Raw genomic sequence first — 15,080 nt, 5'->3', positions numbered from 1 at the left:
TACCCTCAGCAGAAAATGTTCATTATCGAACTTAGTCAAGGTATTGATGTAATAAAGCTATACGCCAAGTGTCCTCACTCTCACTTAATTAGAACTAAAGTTATCGTGTCCCAAAGCATCAACCAATCAAATTGCTTATCTCTGCTTACCCTAAGCAGAAAATGCTCATCTTCAAACTCCATCAAGGCATTGACCCAATAAACACCTACACCAAGTTTGAACATTCTAGCTCAATTAGAAGGAGAGTTATTGTGTTCTAAAATCTTGGCCAATCAAATTGCTTATTGCTCTGCTTACCCTAAGCAGAAAATGCTCATTATCGACCTTAGTCAAGGTATTGATGTAATGAAACTACACCAAGTTTCATCACTCTCACTTAAAGGGTCAATAACACTCTTGCTAGCTTGACAGCTCCAGAAAATAAAAAATAGCCTCATTCTAAGTACTAGATGTGTTAGTGTCTTACCTGTTGTATAAATTATTCATTAAATCCTATTTTACTTGTCCAGAGGGTTCAAAAATATTTTTAAATCCAAGTCACATTTGAAAAGCTTTACGTCAGGCTTTTCAATTCATTTAGTTGAATTTTTCCAATTTTTTAAATCAGGTGTGTTAAGATGAAATTTGTATCATCAATTAATTGGAATATTGTAAAATAGTACAATTTGTTGACCAGAATAAAGATTGGGACATATTATTCACTTACAACAAGAGTGGTATTGAGCCTTTAAAGTAGCTCAGTTTCTAACTCGAAATCATCCAAAACCTTCGACAATGAAAACACGAATAATTTGTCAATTTTAATCAACATTGGTGTTGTGATCTTACCAGGAAAAGATGGGCTTCTGATATCCAATATTTAAGACAAAATAAACTTTTTACGATTGGTACACGAATCGTGTACCATAATGTGTTTCAGCGCAATTTGTAACAAGCGAATCGGAAGAACGAGGTTAGACATAATCCACAAGTCATGTCAAACGGTAAACCCATATTCTTATCTGGAGAGCATGCGCAATAAATACTATCAGTGTTGACTGGAATAACCAGATGCTAGTGATTGCCATTCGATTGAGACTTCTGGCGTATTTCGCCGAACATATCTGCTTTGAATTTAGAGTTAAAACGGAAACGATTGAATGTAAATCAGTTTATATACATTCATATTACATTATTATATACGTTGCGACCCATTTGTGTCAATTTGTAGATCCCAAATATTAGTGATTTAGCTCCTTTAATTAGAACTAAAGTTATTGTGTCCCAAAGCATCAACCAATCAAATTGCTTATCTCCGCTTACCCTAAGCGAAAAATGCCCATCTTCAAACTCCATCAAGGTATTGAACTAATAAACACCTACACCAAGTGAACATTCTAGCTCAATTAGAAAGAGGTGTCCCAAAAAGTGTGACGGACAGACGGACAGACCCACGTGACTTTAGAGTGAAATCGGAAGCCATTGACTGAAATTTAGCCGACTTGCAATCTGCAATTTTGGATTACTTTTCCAGTTAAATATTTTACTAGCGATTGTATTACAATACTTTGATATCGATCTCAATATATGCAAATAATCTGACTCAAAAGTTATCGAAATATAAGCACAATTACCATTTATGTACAGGAGACACTTGCCGGAAAATACCGCTCCGACATCATGTTTCCGGGGATTTCCATTCACGTGATTACAGCCATAGAAAACATGATTTATCGGTTTTGCAGATTGAAATTTCCTGCTTTTGACTAAATGTAGCCGGCATTTTATCTGATATTATCAAGATTATAAATATTTTATATATTATCATTCAAATTATTACGATTTTTATAAGTTTTAACTGGCTAATATTCACGGATTTGAGTTGGAAAATTTGTATGACCGATTCTTATTTATTATGATGTCACTGACATGTGACTGAAAACACTTTTTGGAGTACTGTACGTATTAAAGTCCTTTGGTTAGCATTTTATGTATATTTTCACAAAATATTTTTTTCTGTCATTTAAATTATTGACCCGAAACTCAAAGGGAATTGTCATTTGTTCATTGTTGTATGCAGCAAAAACGAGTGCACAGTGTAAAAAGTGCTAAAGACATTTAGTATTAGCCTATGGTCTCCTGTTTTTTCATACCTGGGGGTTGACACGTCTGGTTCTATCGGTTCGAAAATATGAGGCAATTTTCGAAAATTTGTGTCTAAAACCATATTCAAGGCCAATTGTCTGGGAATCTAGCGAAGACTGGTGCTTTTTCATATATTTCTTATGTAGTACTAACATAGGCGAAGATTTGGATCTATATATATTACTTTGTAGTTCCTGGAGCACTACAAAATCCAGAAAATATGCAATCACACCAATTTTTTTCTCAGTCTTTATGACCAAGTAGAATGCAAACCCTACCACTCACCTGTAATCTGATTGCAGATTCTAATCTACACAAAATGTTCTTTAAAGGGATATTCCCGGATGGATTTTGGACAATAAAATTGCTTAATTTTGTGTGAAAAGCCCTTAATTAATAACCTCTAACTTAGATCCAGGCAACTGCTTCAAGCCATGAGATATGTTTTCAAAAAACTTCTGATCGTCAGTATCGCTCCATGTGTGAAGACTTGTGTCCTGTTTGCATTATATAGAAGTGCTTGGATGACACGTGACTATGTGCAGCGCGTGTGCAGTGACATTTCCGTGTTACTTTCAGTTTGTTTATTCTAGTCTGGTGACAATGAGTCTTAGCCGTTCATGGCTCTGTGTTGACTACGTTTGATCGGGGTTTTTTTTATACTGTATTCGACATTTATGTGCTAAATATGGATATTATAGACATAACCACAACTTAACACCATTTATATATGCCGTGGAATTATAGGATGGGTTGTTGTTTTTATATTTTCGTGTGATCAAATAGGTTAGGCCTAGTACTATTACTAAATGGCTTGACTTTTCCCCCCGACACATTGTATACTAAAATACAGAATGGATTCTTTGTAATTTGGAAGATAGAATGGCTTATAGTGATAGCAGGTAGCCCCCTATTTATAAAAGGAATGGCTGGTAATTTTTGTCAATTGAAAAACTGTCATTCAAAATGGTTGAGAAGTGTGTAAACTGTACGTAGTAGTGCAGCTTAGTGAAGAAAAACCAACAGCAATGGCATGTAGTAGCAAGAGTGATCAGTGGACACGCAAGACTTGTGATACAAGTATGTCTTCATTCTTTATGAAATGTTTTGACCAAACTAAAAATACCAAATAATAAAGACTATTTTTTGTTGAAAGTAATTATGTACTGCAATGTGTATATTTGTTTTAAACTCAATGAAATAAATCTATGACTAATTTATAACCCAAATGACAATATCCTTATATGTTTTTTGTTGATATTTTCACAAGTTTTGAATGTTTTGTTTTCTTCAGAATTGTCTAGAAAAAGCCATGTAGCGACAGTAAGAGTGGGAAAATCTATCGATATTTTATGCTTTTTATGCCAAGTAGGTGACACATCAAGTGATTCACCCTCCACCACTATCAAGTTCTGATAATATTAAAAGTTTGCCGGATTTGCCAACACCAGAAAAAGCTACAACTTACCCATCTACAAACCCTTCCTCTCCATCAAAACGTAGGAAAACTGTGCACAGATGTGTTGTCTCAAGGCATCCAAGAGATGTCACAGAGACCACAGAAAAATAGGTTGCCATGCAGTCAACAAGGGTTGTCACATATTTTTACTTTTTTCGGTAATTAAACATTTATAATACACTAAAATCTGATTAAGAGCAACAACTCACGAAGTAATTATCAGAAAACTATTAGAATTTGTTTGGTTTTTATAAAGTTCTGCCCCATGCTAACGTTTTGTATGCAAAGCTTTTAATATCATGGATTTAACTGTTCAAGTCATAAAAATTCATTGAAAATCGATATACTTGTTCGTCTCAAGATCTCAATCTGAAGTCAATCGGATGATAACTTTAGCCTTAAGAGCGTCACAAGATTTTGCAAAGTGATCAAGGGCCATAACTTTGGCAGTAATTATCGGAAATCGTTGAAAATCAATAGGAATCTTCGTCTCATGACTTCAAACACTGTGTATAAATTTAAACTCAATCGGATATTAACTTTAGCCTCTAGAGCATCCACAAGATTTTTTTGAAGTGATCAAGGGCCATAACTCTGGCAGTAATTATCGGAAATCGCTGAAAATCAATAGGCTTCTTCGTCTCATGACCTTAAACACTATGTATAAATTTAAAGTCAATCGGATATTAACTTTGGCCTTTAGAGCGTCCACAAGATTTTTTGAAGTGATCAAGGGCCATAACTCTGGCATTAATTATCGGAAATTGTTGAAAATCAATAGGCTTCTTCGTCTCATGACCTCAAACACTGTGTATAAATTTAAGGTCAATTGGATATTAACTTTGGCCTCTAGAGCGTCCACAAGATTTTTCAAAGTGATCAAGGGCCATAACTCTGGCAGTAATTATCGGAAATCGCTGAAAATCAATAGGCTTCTTCATCTCAAGACCTTAAACACTGTGTATAAATTTAAAGTCAATCAGATATTAACTTTAGCCTCTAGAGCGTCCACAAGCAATTGTGGACGCCGGACGGACGGACGGGGGTGACGACAATATACGACCACATTTCAATGTGGGCGTATAAAAAGGGTAGCAAGGTTGAGATCACAGAGAATTGATGGATTGAAGGTATAAATAACAGTAATTTCTTTACTACAACCCTTATGCTGTATTATGCTTATTGTAGATGAAGGGTAGTGTAGCTCCTGTTACAAACCCAGAATGATTTTGTTTAGAGTGCCAATGAAGACAAATAGATAACTGACAAGTCATATCATTTCCATTTTTTATGGCATGCAAATATGTATAAAAACAAAATCTTTTCAATTCTTTGGCTGTCATGTGAGCTTATTTATTATATAATTACAAAAAAAAATATTTCATTACATCAAGATTACATTTAATATTTACAGATGTTAATATCACAGCTGGATGATAAAAAAAGAATAGAATTGCTGGTTGTCATAATAGAGAGACAACCAGGCTTGAAATTTGCGACAGTTTGACTATTGCAGCTAGAGACACACCAGTCACGTCTCCACCACCAGAGACAAAAAATCTATGTTATAGAGTTTTGCCTCAAAATTGCTCATCTCTAAGACATGTAAGTAGATATCAAGTATAAAATCTAAAACTTCATGCAGTATTAACTTTTATAGTTGGAATATCGGTGATTTCACTATTTCTTTATGCTTACTTGTGATTTAATGACAACCAAATAATTATCACATCAACAACTGTTTACTCAGAGACTCTTAATATTTACATTCAAGACAAACTGTTTACAAAATACAAAAAAAAAATATTTGACAATAAACAACTAATAGTTATATAAAACTATAATACATTTTTACATATTTTAACATTTTACTTTCAGGAAATTGATCAGTATTGTTTAGAAGACGGGGTTTAGATCACATTACAAACAAGAGATGACATTTTGTTAGGGTGCCAGATGACGACGAACAGAAAAGGTTTCGCCATGCTGTCTACCGTCGGTTTTGGAGGCACGGTCGACTTGGAAGAGATAATCACATAAGTTACATCAAACTGTATAGTCTGCAAAGTAAAGAGGAGGTATCCTGACAAATGGGCATAACCATGAATGAAGGAGCACTGTTCAAAAGACCTACCCAAATTATCAAACAAAACATTCTTTTCTATTAGTTTAAGATACATTATGGAAGATTAGATAAAGAGCTAGCAGTTCTCACTATAATAGTTAAAACTAGATGATGTAAATGGAATATGCTGAGAATTTCAGTTAAATTGCTTCACTATGAGCCGAGAAAACCTTAGTTTAAAAATGACTGTAGCCTTGATTGTCATTGTTACTGCTGTCACGATAATAAACAAAGTGTTGATTATCCATTGTTGTGTTTAATCAACAGACAGTGAACAGCAGATCAGATTCAAATCCAATGAAAATCGGACACCTTAGATGACATCAAGAGTTGATTATGATAAATGTCTAATTATTACATGTAGTTTATTTACCATTACAGACCTAAAGAAAGACTCACAATAGGCACATTTACTTCTTGCATAATGCATGTTTAATAAACATTGATGCTATTAAACATATTCCTGTTTTATATTGTGTATTTAATTTTAGTCAAAATATATTATATTCTGTAATATTCTTAAAATTTTGTGGTCTGTCTCTTCACAATATCTTCTAGAGTGGGTGAACTTCTGGGAGCAAGGGATTTTTGTATTCTCATTGGATCAGCTGGGTCTGGATATGACTGCCCCAGATTAAAGGTACCGATGACAACGTTGCCGATCTTTTTGAGTATTTTTTTTTTATATCTGAAAAATAAATAAATCAAAAAGGTTAATGGAAATGGGCCTTATGTCATGCAGTGTTATATCTGCGAAATTTCAATTGTCAGGAGAACTGTATCATGCTGCTAATGGTATACACATCAAAAATCACAGATTGATTGTACCAAGATGAGACACAATAATTTGACGTTTTCTCATATTTTATAAACACATTTGATCCATGGTTAAAATTGACCAATTAGTTTCTTACATGACTGTGGGATGGGTCATTTATTAGATATTGTTGAATGTTATTACATAAGTAAGGGGAAAACTAACCTAATGTTTCTGTCAGCTCCTTTTAGTGGTTCTCGATTTGTATGCAAATTAAAATCAACTGCTACCAACAAACATTTTGCATGGTAAACCAGTGGACTGCAAAATAATGTCAAATAATTTATTATTGTTGGTGTAGAACATCTATTATTAAATTTAAAGGAGTATTTTTTAAAGAAGGAACATGAAAAAAGAGGGTTTAATGTCCACTCAACACAAACTAGGTCTAACTAGGACTTAAAATACATGGTTCAATTTCAATTTTATTTCAATAATTCGCTCATGCATAGGTTTTTAGTGCAATCACACAACTGGACTCAATGACAGTCTAATTCAACGCAAGAGCGTAGGCCATAGTGCTGCTGCCCAGGCAAAATTTCCCTCATAGCACACTGTATGGCATATGCCGGACTTCATCAGTAGGATGTTAAACCCCCATTTCATTTCTGATCCTTAACCATTCGGCCACCCAGCCGAATTTGAAAATCATAACAAATCATCATAACTACTAGGCCTAGTTTGAACTACAATTGCAGGTCTGTATTGGTTGTCATTACCTGGAACTTACTGGCATGGAATGACTCAATATATTTCCTGTTTGCCTGTAAAATAAAGAAGTCTTTGTATTTGATGTTTATTTTTTCCTAATCCTAGTTTACATCATGTACTGGTAAGCCTATAGTTCAGTACATAAGCATATAAATAAATGGGAAGGCAACTCACACAGAATAATAAATTGAAAATAATCTTGGCCCTTTTAATTTTTTTTTCTATCGAACAGAGCCAACAAAAACTAACAGAATGAAACTATAGATGTAATATTAATAAAAAAAGAAAATAAATAAATTGTTAAAAATTAAATCTGTGAGTACATACATCTCAAATAAAAATTGATGATTCCAAAAGATAATACTACTAATTTACACTATTTACAGATGATTCCTCCAATAAAATATCATACCGGTTTAAAAGTTTTTATTACTTCAGATTGACAACGTCTTCGTGAAGTTGGCTTTGTTGAAGTTAAAATCATTCCAATTTCCATCTCGTTACTTCTCCGCATAAATACACACATTCGTCTTTTTCTGTGCTGTGTAACCTCGCATGTTCTATTTCTTTCTTCTTTCCTCTGCAGTATCTGTAACGGTTCGTTCTCTTTGACGCTTTCGAGGGTTATCCATGATGAATTGAACGAAACACCAAACTCCCAACTTTCAGTTTGACCCGAGTGAATCACATTATAGGCCGATGTTCCGGTAAACTATAGCGATTGGCTGTGTATAAATAAACATCCAATCAGATTTTCTTTCTCAAATTATAGCTTACCGCCAACAGGGTGCGTAAATCAAAGCTCTCTATTCAATTAAGTTAACAATCGGTATAAAATAGTCGCGATTATCAAGTGGCCAACGAAAAAACGTCATAAAAATGCTAGTGTCCAGATAAGCGATTTTGACGTTCACGTCCAAACGACTCAATATTTTGAACTGAACTTTTCAGACAAGGTAAATACACTATTCCTCTATATTTTGGCGTTTAAATTTCATACGTACACGGAATGTTATATTTTAGGCTCTATGAAATTCGGGAATCGCCCTTTAAGACAACCAAATGTGAGCTGTATATCTTTACTAGAAAGGTAAAAATAAGATATCTGAAACTAAAGTAAATTATTGATACATATTTTGTTTCGAAAACTCATCAGTAATTCATGAAAACTCAAATGCCCATATCCCAAATAATTTGCACAGTTTCTAGTTTTTACACATGACATGGATTGACCCAATTCTGTAGTTTATACTGATAGATGATTACTTACAAATAATATTCCTGTCCAGTTTTCATGTGGTACATTATTGATATATTGTTCTGCTCTTTCAACACTTACTAGCTGTTTCTCAGTTTCTGTAAATGACATGACTACACCACCTAATAATCCCGTGATAGACAGAGAATAAGAAATAGCCAGACCAACTAAACCTGTAATAACATAAGACACGAAAAGAAATGAAATGGGATTATTAACATCTTACTTTTCTGCACAAATCTGACACATAATGAAGGGCATACTATATGCAGTGTGCTACATCGAATTCCAACTGTCAAGGGTTCTCTATTGTGTACTCAAATGTGTTCAGGGACTTTGGTTTTTCAGGTTTTACATCCCATCTGAATGACTAGACACTATCTTTGCCAGAGGAACTTTCTTGGACAATACCAGGGATCTCAAGATACAAATCATGACTTACTTTTTGTTGTTGTATGTTACCAAGTAATATTATTCACCATATTACAAGATATTTACATTAATTTGCATATTAATCAAGTAATTTGTGACCTATATTTTCAAATTTCAGAAATCCAAACTCAATTTTCATTAATATCTCTGAAATCTTCCTCACCAATCAATCTATCATTTTATTTGTCTATAATAATAAATATTTACCTGGATCAGCTGATCTAAAATGATGTTCCAAAACAGCAATAAATGATACACCAGTTACCATAGCAACGCCTAACATTTGCAGACGGAAATCTAGCCATCTTGCAGCTGCTTTATTGGCAAACTGAGCTCTTTGGTTGAGATCTAATCTTTGGAGGTTTTCACGTGTAAATCTAAAAACATGGATAAAATATGCTAATCATATCAATATGTTAATAATAATATTGCTGGGAAACTATTACAATTTAATGATCAATCTTCCATTCAAAATTAAAGCACACTTACGATGGACGTAAGGAATAATATCTAGATAGTCAACAATCAACCATTTAACACTCAACCCACAACATATAAATTATAATTTAAGAATTATCAAATCTTCTTAAGCATTTCTTTTGTGTCTTTACTGATGAGAGACATGTCCAATTAACAAATTTAGAAAGAAGATCCCTGGTTTCACAGGATGTTTTTGTTCGGAAGCCTTTTAGGAAAAAGTACATACTCTATACAAGTAGACTCTATACCATCTGAAAATTATTTATATCAAGAGCTCAATGAATGAATAACTAAAACTTTAAAATGTTATCAGGAAGTGATGTCACAGACGAAAATAAATCAATATTACACAACAAAGGCAACTTTTTTATTTCCCAATCAATTTTAATGCGGTTTTCAACAATTGGTAGGTGTTCATAATTCACAAGTTCTTTGTAAAGAACAGGATCTCAACCTTGGATGCGTATGACCTAATTTTAAGCTCAAAATGGAAAAATCTGAAATGTCTAACTTTTTTCTTTTGAAGATTTCGACTTGAAACTTTCAGAATCATCTATCTTGGCCTACAATTTTCACTGATTTCGAACATCGTTATATTTTGGAAAACCATTCACTATTAGCAATCGATCGCTCGGATTAGAATTTTGATATTTGACCTATATTTTTTTTTAAGTGACGTCAAAAAATTTAATTTTTCAAGGAAGTGTAAAACCTTGAAATCGGGTAAAATGTTGAAGCTGAACAATTAACTAAGACATTTTGTGTTTATTCTGAAAGTTTTATAAAAATCGATTTGTAAACAAAGGTTCTGTGTAACTTTTAAAAAAAAAACCAGGAAGTTTTGCGGCATCTACATCGATCAAGCTCTCAGACCCCACGTCATACCACATTTCGCACGTCATCGAAACAACATTTTCCAGCATGACAACGCCCGTGCCCACAGCACCAGAGTTACTCGGGACTTTCTACAGCAGAATGGTGTCAACATCATGCACTGACCAGCCCTTAGTCCAGATTTAAACCCGATTGAACATCTTTGGGATGAAATTCAGAGGAGACTTAATAACGGCTTACCAAGACCAAACACAGCCGATGGATTGCGCCAGGCTTTTCTGAGAGTGTGGTTCCAGGTGCCAATGGCGTTCATCAAGCGTCTAGTCCACTCCATGTACAGTCGCTGCTGTTATTGACACTCATGGTGGACACACCAGATACTGATGTATAGACTGTGTACAGACTCTTTAAACCTTCTCGTAATGTCTTGGAATTGTGATGAATTAATCACTAATATGTCAACATACTGTTCACAACAACAAGCGGTTGTCATGCAAGATACGCCCACATTTTGCAAGAGATGGACAGAGAACAAGCTCAAAAAAAGAAGTGATTTTTCGTACAATCAAGGGCCATAATTCAGGAAATTACGATCCGATATGCATGAATATTGAAAGGATCTTTGGGTTATAAACATGTATTTCAAGTTTCATCAAAATCGGATCAAAATTTTGTCCTCTCTCTAGAGGGACCAAAACAATCAAGGGCCATAATTCAGGAAGTTACGATCCAATATGCACGAATATCAAAAGGAACCAAGATCTTTGGGTTATAAATATGTATTGCAAGTTTCATCATAATCGGATCAAAATTGTAGCCTCTAGAGGATCCACAACTTTGATATACCATATATTTACACTATTTCCGGCAGTTTTGGGCCGATTTCCGACAAATTCGAACTCTGCCATCATAATGGTGTAACGGTGATATATTCGAACGTTTTTTTAAATCGGTTAATAATTGTGACTTCTAGAGGGACCACAAGCTAAAAACACAATTTTTCGTACAATCAGGGGCCATAATTCAGGAAGTTACGATCCGATATGCGCGAATATCAAAAGCAACCAAGATCTTTGGGTTATAAACATGCATTTGAAGTTTCATCAAAATCAGCACAAAATTGTGACCTCCAGAGGGTCCACAACCTTATACCAGATGTTTACACTAATTACGTACAAGGGGCGGCCATTTTGTCAGGCAGTTTTGGTCTGATTTTCACGAAATTCGAACTCAACCTTCATTACGGTGTAACGGAGATATATTCAAACAGTGTTTTAAATTGGATAATAATTGTGACCTCTAGAGCAACCACAAGCTAAAAACACCATTTTTCGTACAATCAGGGGCTATAATTCAGGAAGTTATGATCCGATATACATGAATATCGAAAGCAACCAAGTTTCATCAAAATCGGATTAAAATTGTGACCTCTACAGGGTCCAACACATTGATATACCATACCATATTTTTATGCTATTTGTCTGTCAGTTTTGGTTCGATTTTTACGAAATTCGAACTCAACCATCCTTAGGGTATAACAGTGATATATTCAAACATTTTTTAAATCGGATAAGAATTATATAGGGTCCACAAGCTAAAAACGCGATTTTTATACGCCCACATTTTCATGTGGATGTATATTGTCTTTGCTCCTGTCCGTCCACAATTTGTTTGTGGACACTCTACAGGTTACAATTCTTATCAGATTTTGACGAAACTTGAAATATAGGTTTATCTCCAAAAGATCTATAGGGTCCACAAGCTAAAAACGTGATTTTTCATACAATCAGGGGCCATAATTCAGGAAGTTACGATTCGATATGCACAAATATCGAAAATAACCGAGATCTTTGGGTAATAAACTTACATTTCAAGTTCCATCAAAATCAGAAAGAAATTGTGACCTCTAGAGGGTCCACAACCTTGATAAACCATTTTTTTACCCTATTTGAGAACGAGGGGCGGCCATTTTGTCTGTCAGTTTTGGGCCGATTTCAACCATCCTTAGGGTATAACGGTGATATATTAAAACGTTTTTTTTAAATCGGATAAAAATTATGACCTTTATAGGGTCCACAAGCTAAAAACGCAATTTTTCGTACAATCAGGAGCCATAATTCAGGAAGTTACGGTCCGATATGCGCGAATATCGAAAGGAACCGAGATCTGTGGGTTATAAACTTATATTTTATGTTTCAACAAAATTGGATAAAAATTGTGACCTCTATAGGGTCCACAACCTTGATATACCATATTTTTATGCTATTTGAGAACGATGGGCGGCCATTTTGTTAGTCTGTTTTGGTCCGATTTTCACAAAATTCAAACTCAGCCGTCCTTAGGGTGTAACGGTGATATACTAAAACGTTTTTTAAATCGGATAAAAATTATGACCTCTATAGGGTCCACAAGCTAAAAACGCGATTTTTCGTACAATCAGGGGCCATAATTCAGGAAGTTACAGTCCGATATGCGCGAATATGAAAAGGAACTGAGATCTTTGGGTTATAAACTTACATTTCAAGTTTCAACAAAATCGGATAAAAACTGTTACCTCTATAGGGTCCACAAGCTAAAAACGTTTATTTTTCGTACTATCAGGGGCCATAATCCATGAAGTTACAGTCCGATACATGCCAATATCGAAAGAAACCAAGATTTTAGGGAGATAAATCTATATTTCAAGTTTCGTTGAAATCCGATAAAAATTGTGACCTGTAGAGTGTCCACAAACAAATTGTGGACGGACAGGGGCGACGGCATATTACGTCAACATGAAAATGTGGACGTATAAAAAATTGCTTTGATCCATTTAGCAAGTCGTTTTCTAGAATGATTTGATTAAAGTGCCTCTCTGATTTTGAAATCGTACGGACGTTTTTTAGCTGTTTAGTATAGACATTGTAATTAATGTGTAAGTGTGTGATTGTGTTGTATAAAAACTATCAAAGCTGTTTCGAGGACAACTCTAGTTTTGTCTTAATTTTGTTTATCAAACAATATCAACCGTGAAGTAAATAAAACTATTTCTCAAAGTTTTTCTGATTGCAGGTCAATGTATGTCATTTCTGTTGGAAAATGTCATTTTCTACCCCAAAATCATATCTCTGGACACATTTGAGAACAACACTTCCTATATAACCACAAAGATTATGAAATATGCATTTATTTTTTTTATTCATAACATTAAAAGATTTTTAGTTTTCTTACCTCTCTGTTGCTCTCATCGCTCTAATAGTACTTAAACCATTAATACTTTCGCTAAAATGTGCATATATAGGTGATAACGTAACACTGGAAATTCGTTTGATCTCTCTTGATGTATAACGATAATAATGCTGCAAAATTTGTGGTAAGGTAAGTTATTAGGCAAGAAAAGACTAGGGATTTGGTATAGTTTAGAACTGGGTTTTTAGCGCCGGAAAGTATGCATAGAGTTAACTTTCGAAACATCGTTCGATAATTGATAAAAATCGTTTAAGAATTACATATATGGGTTAGTTAGTACTATGGCTTAGTTTAATGGTAACAAGTTTAGTTTCTCTGAGTGGCATCTACGACGTTTACTTATTAGACAAGCCATTTACTTTCCCCGAGATACGTTGAAAAATCAACACACGATTAATTTATCTACGGCATTGAAAAATTAGATGAACCTTTTAATTTCCCGCGAGCCGTTTATCCGATCGGTTAATTTTGATTACGATTATTTACATATGAAGTACGAATAAAAAAGGGGAATATAAAAAATGCACACCCATAGATGATCACCTTACTGTGGTCGTAGTATTATATATTATCCATTATCCTATAAACTTAGTATTCCACCATTGACAAATAAATCGGTAAATCACGTCCCAGGTAATTATACAATTGGAAATCGGTAAATCACATCCCAGGTAATGTATCTTTTTTAAATCACAAATGAATTAACTAGTCTTCCATATGTTCACATGGTCATACGTCAAGCTCACAGTAGCGTGCGATAATTTCGCGAGACGGTACATTAGACTGGCGCCCCAAAAAGTCACTGTCAACCTCTATAGACAAGCTGTCCCCATTTTCAGACAGCGTAATTACTTGATTGGGGGTTCTGCGCAATTTCGTTGATTATTGGGTACAGGTGTTAAATTTTGGTACTGATTCAAAATCAACATTCCCGACAAATAAATAAAACAGAACATATATTTAGCTATGATAATCTAATAACAAAAACCAATTGTATGTATTTATATGTATGTACACTAAATACTAAAAACAATCACAAATAACAGCATGAATACTAAAAACACAACACTGGAAAACAATCACTGGTTTATAAATAAAGAAATAGCAGCATGCACAAAAAGAAGTCAAAATTGGAAAACAATCAACAGATTTATACATAATTTAATAACAAAAAGCAAATTGTATGTATTGATAATGTAAATGAACCATTTAAATCCTATACCACAGTCTGTTAAAATTGTTAATAAAAATCTGTTTTTAAAAATCTTCCGCTCAATCAAAATTCAGAGCCAAGCCAAATTAAGCCAGAGTTATTTAAGTATTCAAAATAAACGCAACTTTTATGTTGTGAAAGTCTTCTTTTAACTACGATTATCATATACTGAGCACCATGGAAAATGCATCACTTAGTTTTTCGTATAACAAAATGATCCTGTAAACATATCTTATTTATTTTGTTTCTTATTGTGAACAATATTCAAATGGGAACACATCAATAACAACACATTTGTACACTTATGGATGTTTAATCTGTAATCAACGGTACAAAGTCAGAGGGGTCAAAACCAAAAGTATGACACAGATGTCAGTAGCGCGTGTGTCCTCCACGGGC

The 15,080-nt window shown here is 34.2% G+C and overlaps 1 protein-coding gene across 2 annotated transcripts in view; it reads right to left on the bottom strand.

The window, feature by feature from the left end:
• Positions 1-15,080, bottom strand: part of LOC126821164 (ATP-binding cassette sub-family C member 10) — a 103,001-nt gene that overhangs the window by 36,573 nt on the left and 51,348 nt on the right. For both annotated transcript variants that reach the window (XM_050549543.2, XM_050549544.2), the window contains 3 exons: positions 13,451-13,578; positions 9,134-9,303; positions 8,507-8,667 (listed from right to left, as the gene is read on the bottom strand). In XM_050549543.2, the coding sequence (XP_050405500.1) occupies positions 8,507-8,667; positions 9,134-9,303; positions 13,451-13,578 (459 nt within the window). The remainder of the gene's footprint in view (positions 1-8,506; positions 8,668-9,133; positions 9,304-13,450; positions 13,579-15,080) is intronic.

Source organism: Patella vulgata, chromosome 5, assembly GCF_932274485.2.
Source record: "Patella vulgata chromosome 5, xgPatVulg1.2, whole genome shotgun sequence".
In the NCBI taxonomy this organism is placed as follows: domain Eukaryota; kingdom Metazoa; phylum Mollusca; class Gastropoda; family Patellidae; genus Patella; species Patella vulgata.
Note: the sequence above shows the minus strand (reverse complement) of the source record. Positions and strands in the feature narration are given on the sequence as shown.